The sequence below is a fragment of the Numenius arquata genome, chromosome 10 (assembly GCF_964106895.1).
Source record: "Numenius arquata chromosome 10, bNumArq3.hap1.1, whole genome shotgun sequence".
NCBI lineage: Eukaryota > Metazoa > Chordata > Aves > Charadriiformes > Scolopacidae > Numenius > Numenius arquata.
In genome coordinates this window covers 6,217,445-6,231,837 of record NC_133585.1, presented here as the reverse complement: position 1 = coordinate 6,231,837, position 14,393 = coordinate 6,217,445, and the positions used below count along the sequence as shown (strand labels likewise).

The window sequence follows — 14,393 nt, the reverse complement described above, 5'->3', positions numbered from 1 at the left end:
AGAAGATGTAAGTGGTTAGTAAGGCCTAACTAAGGTGGCTTTAATGCTCGAATCCTTAAAAAAATCCATTTTTACTACCATATTCTAACAAATGAGGTTATTACAAATGTGCCCTTAACAGAGGTGGTCTTGCAAACACTGAGGGGAAAATAGAATGGAAAATTCTATGTTCATGCCTGAACATGCCAGATTTCATCATTCATAACTTGAAAAATGCTGAAGTGATTTTCTTTAAATTTGGATTGTTTTTCTTTCCTCTATTAAAACTATAAAACAAGCCAAGTTTAAAGTTTGTAGCTTCAGCTGTTTTTGAATTATGCAAATATTTCAATAGAAAAGTATGTTTTTCCATTGCTGAACTGATTTGCCTCAGACTTTCCGAAGATTTCCCTTTGGGCCAAGACCAGTCATAAAATGTATCTGACTAAAAGTAATTTGTTTAAAAATGTTATGAGCAACTCTGTAAAAGGGATAGCTTTCACAGCATTTGATTCTGACAAATGTTATAGCACACATATAGATATGACATATAGGTTCTTGCCAGAGCTTGCGATTTTTGGTGCGTTTCTTAAAAGCTCCAGCTGCTGAAACCAGGAGATCCCATGTGTTCATTAACTCTCCTCCTTTTCCCAGCATATGTATTTTTTGTGGTTATGGAAAAAAGTATTGAAACATGAAACAAATGTATCCCATAAACTCAAGAACCCTCAGTCAAATCCAGAATCCCTGGCCTTGGAAGAGGGATATGATGGAATAAGTCTGTGGTAGTGGGACTGGAGTCTTGATAGCCAAGTAATTCCAGTATGGATGTGGAGCATCCATACAAGGAATCAACCCAATACTGTTCCTCAAATAAACTTTTCTGGGAAGCAAGTCCATAGATCCTATTTTCAGATACCAGTACCTTTCCCAAGCCATAATCCTCTGTACTGAAAGGATTCGTCACAGGTGTCTCTCAGAGGCTACATTTTTTCAAGAGAGTTTTATCAAAACTCAGACATGTTGGGGACTGATGCTAGAGAAAATCACAGAATCACAGAATCTTCATGGTTGGAAGGGACCTTTGAGATCATCGAGTCCAAACACACACAAAAAGTAAAGACAAGGCTTTTGTCAATGCTAATTCTTAGGGTCACTGAGAAGATCCAATGACTTCAAGTTCTTCAGTAAATACGGAAAAATTGACATCATAAAAAAATGCACCTCGGGTTGCGCAGAGAGGTGGTTTCCTCATCCCTGGAAAATTCAAGGTCAGATTGGATGGGGCTTTGCGCAACCTGGTTTAGTGGAAGATGTCCCTGCTCACTGCAGGGTGGTTGGACTAGATGACCTTTAAATGTCCCTTCAACCCAAACCATTCCATGGTTCTATGACATGAAGAGGAAAACTTCAGACAACGATCATTTGCACATGCTGCGTGGAGTCTTATTAGAAGCTGACAGTTAATTTAGTCAACATTTCATCTGCCACAGCTCCTGTGTGCCAATCCTAAACACTCCTTTCCTTCCCTATAAAACACACTGATCACACTCAGCTTGAATTTGAGCTTGCCTCTTCCTTGCAATTATTCCTACTGACAGAGAACAGGAAGGAAGGGGAGAGAAAGGGGGCCTTGGGGCTGGAGTACTGTGACAGAGGAGATATGAACAGACAGTAGAAAGACCCAATGCGCTCCATGATAAAGAGACAGGGTTTTTTCCTCTGAAAACACAAATAATTCCGACAGCCACAGAAAGTGGACTGACAAATGGGAAAGGCTTAGGTTGGGATTGCTGATGCGGTTATTGCTTCTCACCATTTTCATGATCTGCTCCAGCTACAGGGACCCCTAAGTTGCTTGTCAACCCGTGCCTGAGTGCCTACAGCTCGTGGTCCATTTGAGGGGAGCCACCACTGGTTTTGGCGGGCATTAAAACAATGTTGTGTAAACTGCAGCAATTCGTAAGGCGACTAACCATCTTTGCAGTACGGCTGGGCCAGAATTTTAGAGGAAGTAGACGTTCTAACGGTCTCAGTCTAAGCTCCCTCCCTCGTCTTAAAGAGCTATATTCTCAGAACTTTTTGGTTAATCTTTCCTTCCTTTTGGTAACAAACTGCGCCTTTCTGCTCTACGCTCTGCTCCTCAAATACCTGTTGATACTTCCATTCTCTGGAATGTCCAGGAATCAACAGGTGTTGCCACAGTCCTCTCCACAAGTAACAATTAGCTGTATCTGGCTAATTCCACATCTAATAAAATCTAATAAAAAAATTCCACATCTAATTTCCATAATGCACAGTACATATAATTCTGTGCCCTTTCACAAATGAGCTGGAAACCTGCAACAACCCCTTTTATCCATCCTATTTCCTTTCTTTCCAGCCAGAGCTGTATCGAAGTGTATCCCCTCATTATTTCCATTACCTGATCCCCCACTCAGCCTACACACAACTCCCTGAAGAGGTTACTCCTCCCCTCGTAACCCAGCTCCTCTCAGCCTGGCCCCATGTCCTGGACAATGTGCAGAGGCTTTGAGAGAGGAAACAGAGCTCTCTCTGTTAAGGATGCTCTTACAGCCTCGGTGTTGCCTGTCTCATCCTGCCATGTGTGGGAAGAGGGGAGGGAAGGGAAAGAAGGTGGTGGTGGCCATCCAGCCCCGTCTCTTCACAGAGCACAGCCCAGTCCAAGTCAGAGAGACTGAGTCAGAGTCCCTGCCAGAGAGAGAGACCTTTCCACAGGGAAAATGGGGAAGGGGAGGAGGAACAAAAGGTAGAAACCCCACAAAGGCCAAATTCACCTTAGAGTCTCTTACTCTCACACCTGTAAGCTCCAGCTCCACCCTGGGCTCTTTCAGACACCAACTAAGACCACTGGAATACGTGATCTGCCCAAACTGCTGGTGAAGGTCGGTTAAAGGCAGTATTAGGAAGGGAAGAAAGAGTTGAGTCCTTTGCCTGGATGCTGACCCCCTCTGGTTGAGTCACTACTGACATTGTCCTTATTATTATTAACCTGGGCAAAATATAAAGCAGAAGGTACCAACAATCATATCCAAATCCACAGCTGACTTTACAAATACTATTTTAATCTAGGCACAAACTCTTTGAGACACTACTGTTTCCTCAGAAAGGCAGGACAAACAACTACATACAGCCTGCTTTTTCAAAAGATGTACTCCTCTTCTGTGCATTAGAAAAAGGAAATTATTTTTATACTGGTAACTACTCCTAAATGCAGTAATTCTTCCAAATTTCATTTAGAAACTTTTTACACATTCCACTGCAGGTTTCAAAGCACAACTCGACCTAATTAGTCCTAAAATAAGTGTGTTAGCAGTACTCTATGTCATTCTGTGGTATCATCATATGCTAAATTAAGGGACACATTCTCCTTCTTTCATTATTATTTTAATGTGGGGAGGTGGGAAAAAGATGATCCACACCAAAGGAAGGAAAAAGGTGGAAAACAATAACAAATTGGTATCTCTTTCAAGAATTGCCCCACAGGCCAAACATTTTTATGTTCTTAATCATTATTAAATGACTTAACATGACACACAGAGCCTGGCAAATGATTGCATCCTGACATGAGAACGAATTACAAATGAAATGAAAGATCAAGCTGTATTAGAGGACTGCCTCTGGGAAATGAAAATCTTTAATTCTCTTTTATTATTGACATTTATTTGGCTGCCATGAATAACAACATAGCAAAGAGATTCAGCTATGCTTGTGCACTGAATAGCTTATCCCACGGCTCAAAACTGCCTTAACATTTATCATGTTTGCTTTTGTAGCTGACACCATTGCATACACTCTCTATCCATCTTGCATTTATCATGCATATAAAGTGCATTCTCTAATTTAAGTTCATTTCATAGCGAACAAACAGCTAAGATTAGCAAGTGTCAGTCCTCAAATAAGCTCCCAGTTGTAAAAATATCAAAGAAGGGATTAATGGATTTGTTAACAACTCCAGTTTGAAGAATAAAATAAGTACACAGTGAAAATTAAATAAGAGCACAGGAGGGTTACATATAAGATTTAGGTTTAACTACCGTTATTACTACCTCATGTATAAAAACATTTTTATACTGCTATTTTTCAGCCAACTGTACACTGTTCAAGTGGAGTGCCTCCATATGGGCCATTCACGTAATGCAGTAACTTTCTGGAAGCAACACTTCCATCATTATTCAGTGAGACACACATACCCAACTCTCAATGCCTGCTTTCTATTTCCTGTAAACCAGTTTGTAGCTAACAAAATAGGGGAAGAAGCAAACTATTGGAGAAATCATTCCAACTGCTGCTACGAATGATCTATATAGCAGTGACATACCTACTTAGTGCCGAGCCCTGCAGCCACAGTCTGAAGCCAATTCTGATTTTGAGGCAAATATCATATGAGTAAGCACCAGTCCCTCAGGTGCAAAGCTTCCTCAACTTCACTCGACTTCCAAAGGAGGAATTCAGCCCTGACTAATAACTTACCTTGTGAAGGAATGAACGACTGAAATGGCTTGCCACAGCACATGTTTTTAATAGCTTTATTTAGTCTAGAAGCATAGGTGGACAGAATTAAAGAGACTGTCAAAAGGTAGGCAGTCATGTTTATAATGCTTAAATCTGTGCGTCGTACATCATCAATTTAGACAGCACAAACTACTTGTATCCCTGCTAGAACACCTTTTTCCCACGTACTCCTTTGAGAATAGAAGAGCAGACGGCTGAGAAAAGCTAAAGTGAGACTTTCTGCTCAAAGCAAAAAAGCCTGGAAATTCACTTAGTACTGGATTTCACTTCCTCCTCTTCACAAATGTTTAAATATACTATACTGTTGCACAGCTGTTCTCAGCAGGCATAGTGTGTTCTTGTTTGCAGCAAAGATGGCTACACAGATAAAATCCCAAGTCATAAAAATCTGAGTAAAACCAACTGGATCAATATTTTAGATCTATGTTATAAAAAAAAGAACTTAAGATGTTCAGAACTAAATTCTCAGGCATTCCTGTTGAATATTAACTTCTCAAATTCAGAATCTTAAAACAATTGAAAGCATAACAGATGAGAACCATGGACTAACATCAAAAGGCAAACGCTCCAACTACCATTTAACAGTTATAATTTGTAAAACCACGACTTGTAATTGATTAACTAGAATATTTACTGTGAGTGACAATGGAGATTTGAAAAATATACCTGTAGCCATTACAGTGTCATCTTTCCCTTGGGTAAAGACTACGATTCGTTGCCTTTTAGTGTTCACCTTTGGCAGGGCTTGTGTCTTCCGGGCTATCTCTTTAATGTCTTCAGTCTATTAACAGAGAGAAGGAAAATTCTTGTTACCAGCATACTAGAGCGGTGAGAGATTAGAACTTTATTAGCAGATCAAAGATTTATTTTCTTACGGCTAGGTATAAAATAGTCTTTATTGTCAGCAGAGGAAGATTTTCAAAGGAGGAATATTTCATTCTCCTAAGGGTTTATGTAGTACTATGAGAGCATTGTTTTTAATCTTGATAATGATAGTTCAGCTGTTCCAATCGCTGCAAAACTGCAAAGCTAACAAAGGAATTACGGAGCATTTCCTAATGAGCAATTAGTGGGTTTCTTTGCTGCTGACTGGATTCTAACCTTACCTATCATAAAATTAAAACTAAAATTGGTAAGAGAATACTTTGGATAAACTCTGAGCCTGATCTTCATCCAATTTAGCCAGGTTTTATAGTACTATAATCCCCCTGATTTCAGCAAGATTAGAAATGCAGTTTCTCTAACTTTTTTTCCGACAGCAACTGGTCCCGGGCAGTAAACTGAGCGTGCACTGCAGCACCTCAGAGGCTGTGAGCCCAGGTGAACGCCTGCCTAATTGAGATGCTTGAGTAAAGCAAGGGGTGAAAGCTATACCCAGTGGGGCACAGAACATCCCCGACTTCCTGAAGCAGGACTAAGCTGCAAAAATTTCAGGGATCTTGGCTTTAAAGGGACTTTGCCTGTACACCATAGTGCATGCAGCTGGGAACAGAGACACTGGCGCACTGGACCAAATCTCTCATCCATCTCATGGCTTCGACAGCAACAAGTTTGAAATGTTTCATTTGATTTAATTTAGAAACTCTAATAGCACAACTTGCCATTAGAATATCGTACTTCCCATTCTCATAGGTGCCCTATGATCTGAAACACAAGGATTTAAATTTCTAATTTACTTAGGTCTCAATCTAATCTAAATATAGGTATTCCTGTTATTTCTATATGCATCAAATCCTTTTTTAATGCTGAGTGGGAAGCTTTTGTTCTCAGATTTATCTCAAGTCAGTAAGTTCCACAAATTAACTTTGGTATATGTAAACCTATTTCTTGCTATCATTTATATTTTTTTTCTTTTATTTTTTTTGACATTAGGAAAAGGAAGAAAGACTATAATTATTCTCTGTGCTACTTACTATGTCCCACTTTATTCATAATGCCATACTTTTTATTCCAGTTTGCTCTTGTGTTACAAGCAGCTGTAGTGAAACAGCTGATTTGGTGAGGGCCTAGTGTTGAATATATGAAAACATAACAATACGTTCTGCATCGTTTTGTGTCCTGTTTGTTACGAATCCCAACTCATTTTTTAACACAATTACATAAAGAACAGAATTCATTTATAAAGCTGTCCAGAGGGGCTTCAAGTAATTTACCAGAGTTGTTACAATTAATTTATATTATTAATAAATTGATTTTTATCTTTCAAAATCAGCATATAGTGTTATTTTGAAACTTAGGTACAGTATGTGCCATTTTGACTGCAGCTGCTGATTTGAACAAGAGATTGATTATTTTTCATCAGCAGGTCAGTAAACACATCAAGACCTATAATCTGCATACCATTCAGTCCTGGTTACTTGCTGATTTTTGATAATCTTGTTGATCTTCAAGCACTTCGCCTTTTGTATGGACAGAGAATGTGCCTGGGCTATATATTCACCAGTATCTATTTATGTGAAAATCACCTAGCTCTTTTGCAATACTTTTAGCCTCCCTTTAATTTCTCCAACTCCGAAGCCAGTGAGCCCATTGATTTACACACATTTGCCAAACACAAAAATAAATTCCCCTTACTAATTGGTCTCTTTACCCCTTTTACAAATTCTCTCATACTTTTAATTTCCATGTACTGCATTCTAATTTATGTTATTTCTTCCTTCCTCCTACTTTGACTGTTAATGTAGCTTTTAGAAGGCAACGTTTTCCACCAGAGAAGAAAGGGAGGAACTCTGGACCCCTCTGTGTGGACTGAGGACCGTGAACAGGGGCCACCTTACCCCTAGTTCTCAAAAGGTGAGGAGACCCTTAAAGATGCCAGAGAAAAAAATTGAAATTGCTGTTCTTCTGTTTTGAAATGTCTTTTTAAGAGACTTGTGAATAGCTGGTATCAGCTGGTGGCACAAGCTGTTGAACGGGGGATGGATGGAGAATTACAGCCCTCCAGCTTGCTAATATGTAGGCTTCTGAAGGTTCACCTGAATTCCGAACTATTTCAGGCCTTGATAATTAAGAGATCCATGAACTAGAAAATGCAATAAAGCATCCTGGAGATCAAAGGAAACCGGGGAGAGGTGTTTAGTTTTTGTTAAGTAGGAAGTGGCTACTTGTGACTTTATTAAGCACATTTACAGTGAAGCAAAGCAGGCACAGAAATCAAAGAGCTTGAAGATATTTGTGTAACGTATTTACATGCACTTTAAATTTTAAAAGGAAAATGAGGGAGTTATAACAGGAGAAAATGGCAGGATCAAAAGACGATTTCGTCACTTTAAGGAAGAATAAAGATGAACTTATATGAAGGAAAGAGGACCCTGAGGAAAAAGATTAGTGAAGACTGATGGTAAAGGATGAAATAAAGTAGATAGTGAAAGAAATCAAAAAGCACCTATGTTTTCAGGAAGAATTAAATATATAATAAGCGTGTAACAATAGAAGGAAGGTATTTAGGGGAAAGGCGGCAATTTTTTAAAAAGCTGACATTTCAAAACAGGATGGTTTGGAGACGTGTCTGTGCAGAATTCAAACGTAACTGAATAGCATCTTTCATGAGAATTAACTTGGCCATTTTTAGTTCAAATCACTTTCTATACTAAAATTCTTCAAAGGAAAAGAATAAAATAGAGCTTATATAGCTCTATTGAGGAGGCTTTAACTTTTCCACAGTACATCTCTGCCTGACCGTTATGTTGTATTTTGATGGTACAAGTGTGACATTTTATAATATGTGAATATTTACAGCTTACGACTGCAGAGGTACCGTGCCCCTCATTTCATTGTCAGGCAAACATCACGAGATGTTGTCATCTCCTATTTCTGTTCAGAATATACATAGTATTTTCAAATAGCTGTAATGAATAATATTTGTTTTGCAATGACTCATACTTGCACGCTTATCAAGACTTTCTCATACATTCTGTATCTACAGACATGGGTGATGGTTGGACTGTACTGGTTTGTGGTTCTAAAGCCTCTATAACGTGTACCAAATTCACAGGATATTCACACGTACCCAGTTATACACTACAATCTGATTTAACAAAGCTGACATACAAATCTCACAACAGTATGATTTGCCTATTGATGCTGCACCTGAAAACCCTTGCACGTGGCATTCATTCCAGCAAGTAAGTGGGCCTGTGCAGCGGACCTCGTTAACTTGAAGACCTAAATTTGGTGCAGGGTACCAAAACTCTCCACTTGGGTTTCCCCAACCAATACAGACTTAGGAGGAGACCTCTGCCTCCAACAGGAAAAATTATTCTGCATGGCAGCTGCTACTAACCCCTTAGATACATACTGCTCCATTCACTTCATTTTACTTCTGAGTTGACAGACAGAATTGAACCCTAAGTTTTATGTTAAAGGAGGATGATGTTTTCCTAATTCCTACATAGAATAAACAGCAAGATATCACTTTGTAAAAACAAAGCCTCATAAATCTTTGTACTGGTCAATTTTGTTATTTGAAACATATTACGAACATCCAGTTAAAATATACTGACAACCATTCTACCACTTCCAGAGGAACCAAGTCCAGGAGCTTCCCTGGGATAAAAACTGTGACTGTTATGATGCATTATTGAGATGACTGCAACATACAATTAGGATGATGCACTGTCTTCACAGACAGGGAATTTACAATTTATTTAATAGTTTTAAAATGTCATAGAACACGAAACTCACAAAGAAGAAAACACTGATGCACTCCAGGAAGAGACTGCACCAGAAGTAATGTTCTACTTTTGATTATTACAGATAAGTGTTGGTCAGGAGACAAAATGAAGGAAATAACGGTCTTCAAATATCGTGATTGATTTTACAAAAATACTTTGGATTTCAGCAAGGCACAATGGAAAGCTAACTCTTGGTAAGGTGAAGCATAAAAATAAAAATTCCTTTGAATGTGGTTTCCCTTACAAGAGAAAAAAACAGGTTTGTGTCATGGAAGTGTTTTCTCCTGCCTATGGCAAGATTTTGTTTCTTCAGAAAAGGTGTATTTTTTCCTGAAGTTGACTTTATTGGACTTCTCTTTTGCAAAAATTGTTTCAGATACACTTAGCTCGATCAATGCTTAAAAGATGCATTTAGTCCACATAAACTGTTGAAATTACTGGGAGGTAGAAAAGGAGACAATAAAAGAAAAACAATAGCAAAAAAAGAAGCTAGTCACAACTGATTCTTCCTTCTAGAAGATTTCTGGTGATTTTTGTTAAAAAATAAAATTCCAGGCTGCAATTCAAGTTCAGCTACCAGAATCTTTTCATAATTTCTATGATAAATATCCTCTAGATTTTTGCTCTGGTCACTCCTGTCCTTTACTTTTCCATGTTTCTCCAGTTCTCTGCTCTCAATATAAATTGCAGAATCATTTCTACAAGCTTTTGAGAGTTGCTGGATTTTCTTTCCTTGTTTTTAATTGAAAGGCCTATTGAAGCTCTTTAAGTTTTTCCTAAGATACTTTCTCAGGGGTGTGATTTTTTTTCTTGCCTCCGCAGCACAATGGGAAACCAAGACAGTGGACACTTATCAAGTTTTACACATCTCTGTCAGTATACTTGACATGTGAGTTGTTGCCAAGCAAGGGGGTAATAAGAGATAAGATCATAATCATTGTGCACTTTACTGATATGCTGTAATCAAATGTGGCAGATTTAGGATGTTCAGAAGGAACTGTGCTAGAATCTCTAAGCAAGCACTAATGGAAAGGTTAATATGATGGTAGTTAGCAGACACCAGCAAAAGCAGTTTGTCACTAGAACTGAATTTAAACCAGGCACATTCAAAGTCTTTAGCTCAAGGGGGCAATAAAAATATAGAATGGGTAGACTTAATACACTACTTCCTTTCTTTTTTATTGTCTAGCTACCAGAGGGTACCAATAATTTGTTATGCTTCATATTATATTTGGAGGCATCTGTGAAATTCATTCGATAGAATAAACTCAAAGTGTATTTTTATGCTAACAATACAGATTATACAAATGAAAATTGACAGTGATAAAAAGCCTTGATTTCTGCAAAGCAGCCACATGAATTTGGGAAACATAAAATGAAATGGCACAGCCCACAGTTTTAATATCTAAAACACTGATGGCATCGATGTACCTGCCGGTGTATGGTTCTAAAGAAATCTAAATTGTAGAACAAAAGCTGTCAGTCTTTCCCTCTTTTTTTTTTTTTTCATATGCAACCATCCACACACAAAAGTGGCACGTTCTTAAAGCGATGCGGTTTGAATTGCGCGGCTTCTATTATTTATGCAAAATGGGTGTTGAGCAGTCAAACTCCTATCTATTCTTTTACACTGCAAACAAATCAATTAAGGTGGGTCTTATTCCAGTGGAAAAAAAAAAACCAACATGTAAAAGGATTATGTGTGTTCAGTTCTGCAATTTAGATTTCAGTAAGATCACTTACTATCTGCAAAATTAGCACAACCGTTGTCACAGTAATTATAGTATTTAAAACCTGCCTATTTGAATTCAGCATTAGAGACCAATAGCTGATAGCTCTCCAGATTAAGTTATCTGAATTTAGCCAATGGGAGATACTATTCAAATAAATACCTTGAGAAGATGAAATCAAAAGCTCTGAAAATCACTGTAAAATCAACAGTGTTTACTTCAAGAAAGTAGAGGATCATACATTTTTAGAGCACAGATGGAAAACACCAACTCGAATATGTTTTGAAACACAAATTCCGCACTACCCCTTCTAAACGAAGCTGTTTGTAGCAGCACGGTTTACATTAATCAGTACCTAACAATTTTATATACAACCTTTCTAAAATTCATTTGCATAATGATAATCCGCATATGGCAGGGTTTAAGTTATTTAAGCGGTGTTATATTTCACTATTTAGTCTTGCTTCACCACTGCTTTAGCAGCGAATCCTTCTGGAGTGTAATGCAGCTAATGAGGTAGCTTTTTAACTGAACAAACTGACAGGTCCCATATCTGCAGAGGCAGCTTGAAACCGTGCCCAACCTCTCGGCTTCCCAAGAGGCTTTTCAAAATTCAATAAATAACATCTGTAGGCGATGTTGGGTGCAGACCTAGCAGAGTGCGTCATAACACTGAGCTGGCAGAACAAAGAAACCATGACGACTGCCAAGTTTCCATGGCAACCGCTGCGAGGCTTGGAGAGTATAATAGCACATCAATCATTGTCCAAAAGAACTTCATTATCAGCAAGAAAAAAAACCTTTAGGATCTGTTTAGTGTGCAATTGTGGGTTAACTCACCTCAAAGCCTTGCTCTCTAGCAAAAGTGGCAGCTTCCTGAAATAATAAAAAAAGAACAGTTAATTATAAAGTGCTAGATAATGAAGAAATAACACATTTTGAAACTCATTCAGCCAGTTTTCTTTTTACACGATTATCTCAATATACCCACATACAGTTGTTCAGTTCTGATAGTCGCAGCAAAAGCTTCCCCCTCCTTCCCTCAAGCCCAACAACAGTACAATGTCAACACACTTCACAAGTTCAAATAAAGGAGGTACAATATGTTTTTTTCCAGGCGAGGAAAGTTACTTCTGGAGATAGGACTTTGACTAGGAAACCACTACTTCAAATCCAGACAAACATCCTTCGGACATATTTTTAACTGAAATTGTATCGTATCTCCATTTATGTATGGCACTTCATGGGATACAGGTTATCAAGGCATTTTAAAAAATCATTTGTCATCTACAGTGTATTAAAAAAAAATAGGATCACAAAATGTGTTCAAACCCTTGTGGTGGAATCAAATGAGCATTTTAAAATACTCTGATGTCTTAATCACTGCTTTAGGCAATTTAGCTATGTTCTTTTCCTGAAAGAACAGAGGAAACATCAGGGTATCAGAATGTCCTCATTTCTTATTTATATTAATGGGAGCAATTAAAATGTGTTTTGAAATAAAAGCAAGGAGACAGAAGACAATAGCAACGTTTTTCCCTTACTCCCTTTCTACCTTAACATAGCAAATACTGCAGCGAACCCTCCAAGTCTTTTATGTTTTAACTTGCATTCTTCCAGATTATCTTTGCCAAGTGATATTAATAGAGGGAGAAGTCTTGAGCCAAAATGGTGAGTTGATCCAACTAAACAAAAATAACTCCCGTACCAAACCATTTAAGTCCAGTGTCCCTAGGACAATTTTCAGCGCTGCACAAAATAGCCACTCATGGACCTAGATGATCTGCCAATTTGGGGGCAACGTAAGAATTTGAAGTGGGTACAATTGATTATAACAACAGCAAGTTGAGGTTAATAAAATGTGATAAGCTGAAAAGCACAACTCCTCGGGCTGCTTCACTGCAGAAACATAAGGCTGACCGGGTTAGCCTTAGCTGATGTTGACAGAAAAACTGAATCATGGTCCTGACAATTGGGTGCGGGCAAGGTTAGCCACTTTGACAATTTACTTACAATTGAATTCCTTCTTGTACATCACACAGGCAATGACATTTGCTAGCCTGGCTGTCAAGAAGGAGCGTAGGGTTCAGAGATATCATGCAGTGTTTTCCTAAACCAGCATGTGATTAACAAAGCCTATGCTTGTATGAAAAAGGGCGCCTGCGAGCTTCCACTCTGAAGTGATGCACGTACAATGAACCGCAACACAATCAAGAAAGCCTCAAATGGGACCGGGACACAGGAAAAAAACCCACCAAAAATAAGAGAAACAAGGGAGTGGTAAGGTGGCAGAGAATAAGAAAACAGACTAAAAATTACTTCTTTAACCTCAGGATTTTGGTCATGCAATTGAAATCGGAAGTTACGCTGATCTGTCCTAAGGGGATTTCTTTAATGTCCCAATGCAGCAGGACATTAACATCTGTGTTAAACTATTGTTTGGCCAGGAAACTGGACACCAGTACATTCTTACATCTGTGAAATAAAAACTATTCCAGTTAAGCAGTGTTTCCTTATGTGGGAGACTTTGAGAGAATTCATCTTAATTTTCTGTACTGGGGCACCCATGCATAGCACATGTGGTTTGAAAGACCTGGCTCTTCCACAAGAAAGGATAAATGATTGCACATTTGTTAAAAAAGTATCTCATCTTCAGATTTTCCTGTTAGAGCGTCATCTTTTAGCCTGGTCTGCTGCCTGGCTACGTGAATAATGGTAGCTAGCATACAATCATACATTTTCCTGCAGTTGACCTCTAATCTAAGGGTGTCTGAACGCGCCAAAGAACAACAGCAATCTTAATTTTCTTCTCTCCTATCAACCGAACCTCAGAATAACTCCTCAGCAGCTTCTTTCAGAAAGGGCCTACAGGCCCCTAAGAATCAGGTTCTCTCAGAATCACAGCCCTTTAAGAATTAAGGCCCTTCCAGTGGAAAAAAAAAAAAAAAAAAAGATAATAAAGCTCTAAAAAACACACGTTTGGGGACTACAGTTTGGTGTTTGCAAAATGGTGAGAAACGTGAGGCAGGCCCTGAATGCCAGGGACAGTTCAAAGTAAATTAACCAGATAAAAGCGATGAGAACCTTTTAGTATCTATTCACAATAACAGTGAGAACAGGAAACAAGCAGACCCCATCTGTGCAGCCCTAGGGCACCTCATACTGAGCTCCACGGCTCTAATAAAGTAGTCAGGTTAAAATCTAAGTGGCTGTAACATGTGGAGACTGCTAGGGTTACAGGGCCAGCCAGGGCGTTCCCTGATGCAGGTGATAATCAGTATGATAATCACTATATTTACAGGCTTTCCATTTTATATCTGACATTGGAAATCACGAAGAAGGAGGGATTAAGGAAATAAACAACCTACACAGAAGCTTTACCGCTCCCCGGAGAATGCAGCATTTCCATTCATGCGTGACAGGCAACAACAGCAAAGCAAAACAGCCACAGAACAGAATTTTCTTAGGAGGCTTC

General features: G+C 38.7%; 1 protein-coding gene across 2 annotated transcripts in view; it reads right to left on the bottom strand.

The window, feature by feature from the left end:
* The window catches only part of ADK (adenosine kinase), a 291,102-nt gene that overhangs the window by 33,390 nt on the left and 243,319 nt on the right, over positions 1-14,393 (bottom strand). For both annotated transcript variants that reach the window (XM_074154565.1, XM_074154566.1), the window contains exons 8-9: positions 11,759-11,794; positions 5,182-5,296 (exon numbers count right to left, since the gene is read on the bottom strand). In XM_074154565.1, coding sequence (XP_074010666.1) covers positions 5,182-5,296; positions 11,759-11,794 — 151 coding nt within the window. The remainder of the gene's footprint in view (positions 1-5,181; positions 5,297-11,758; positions 11,795-14,393) is intronic.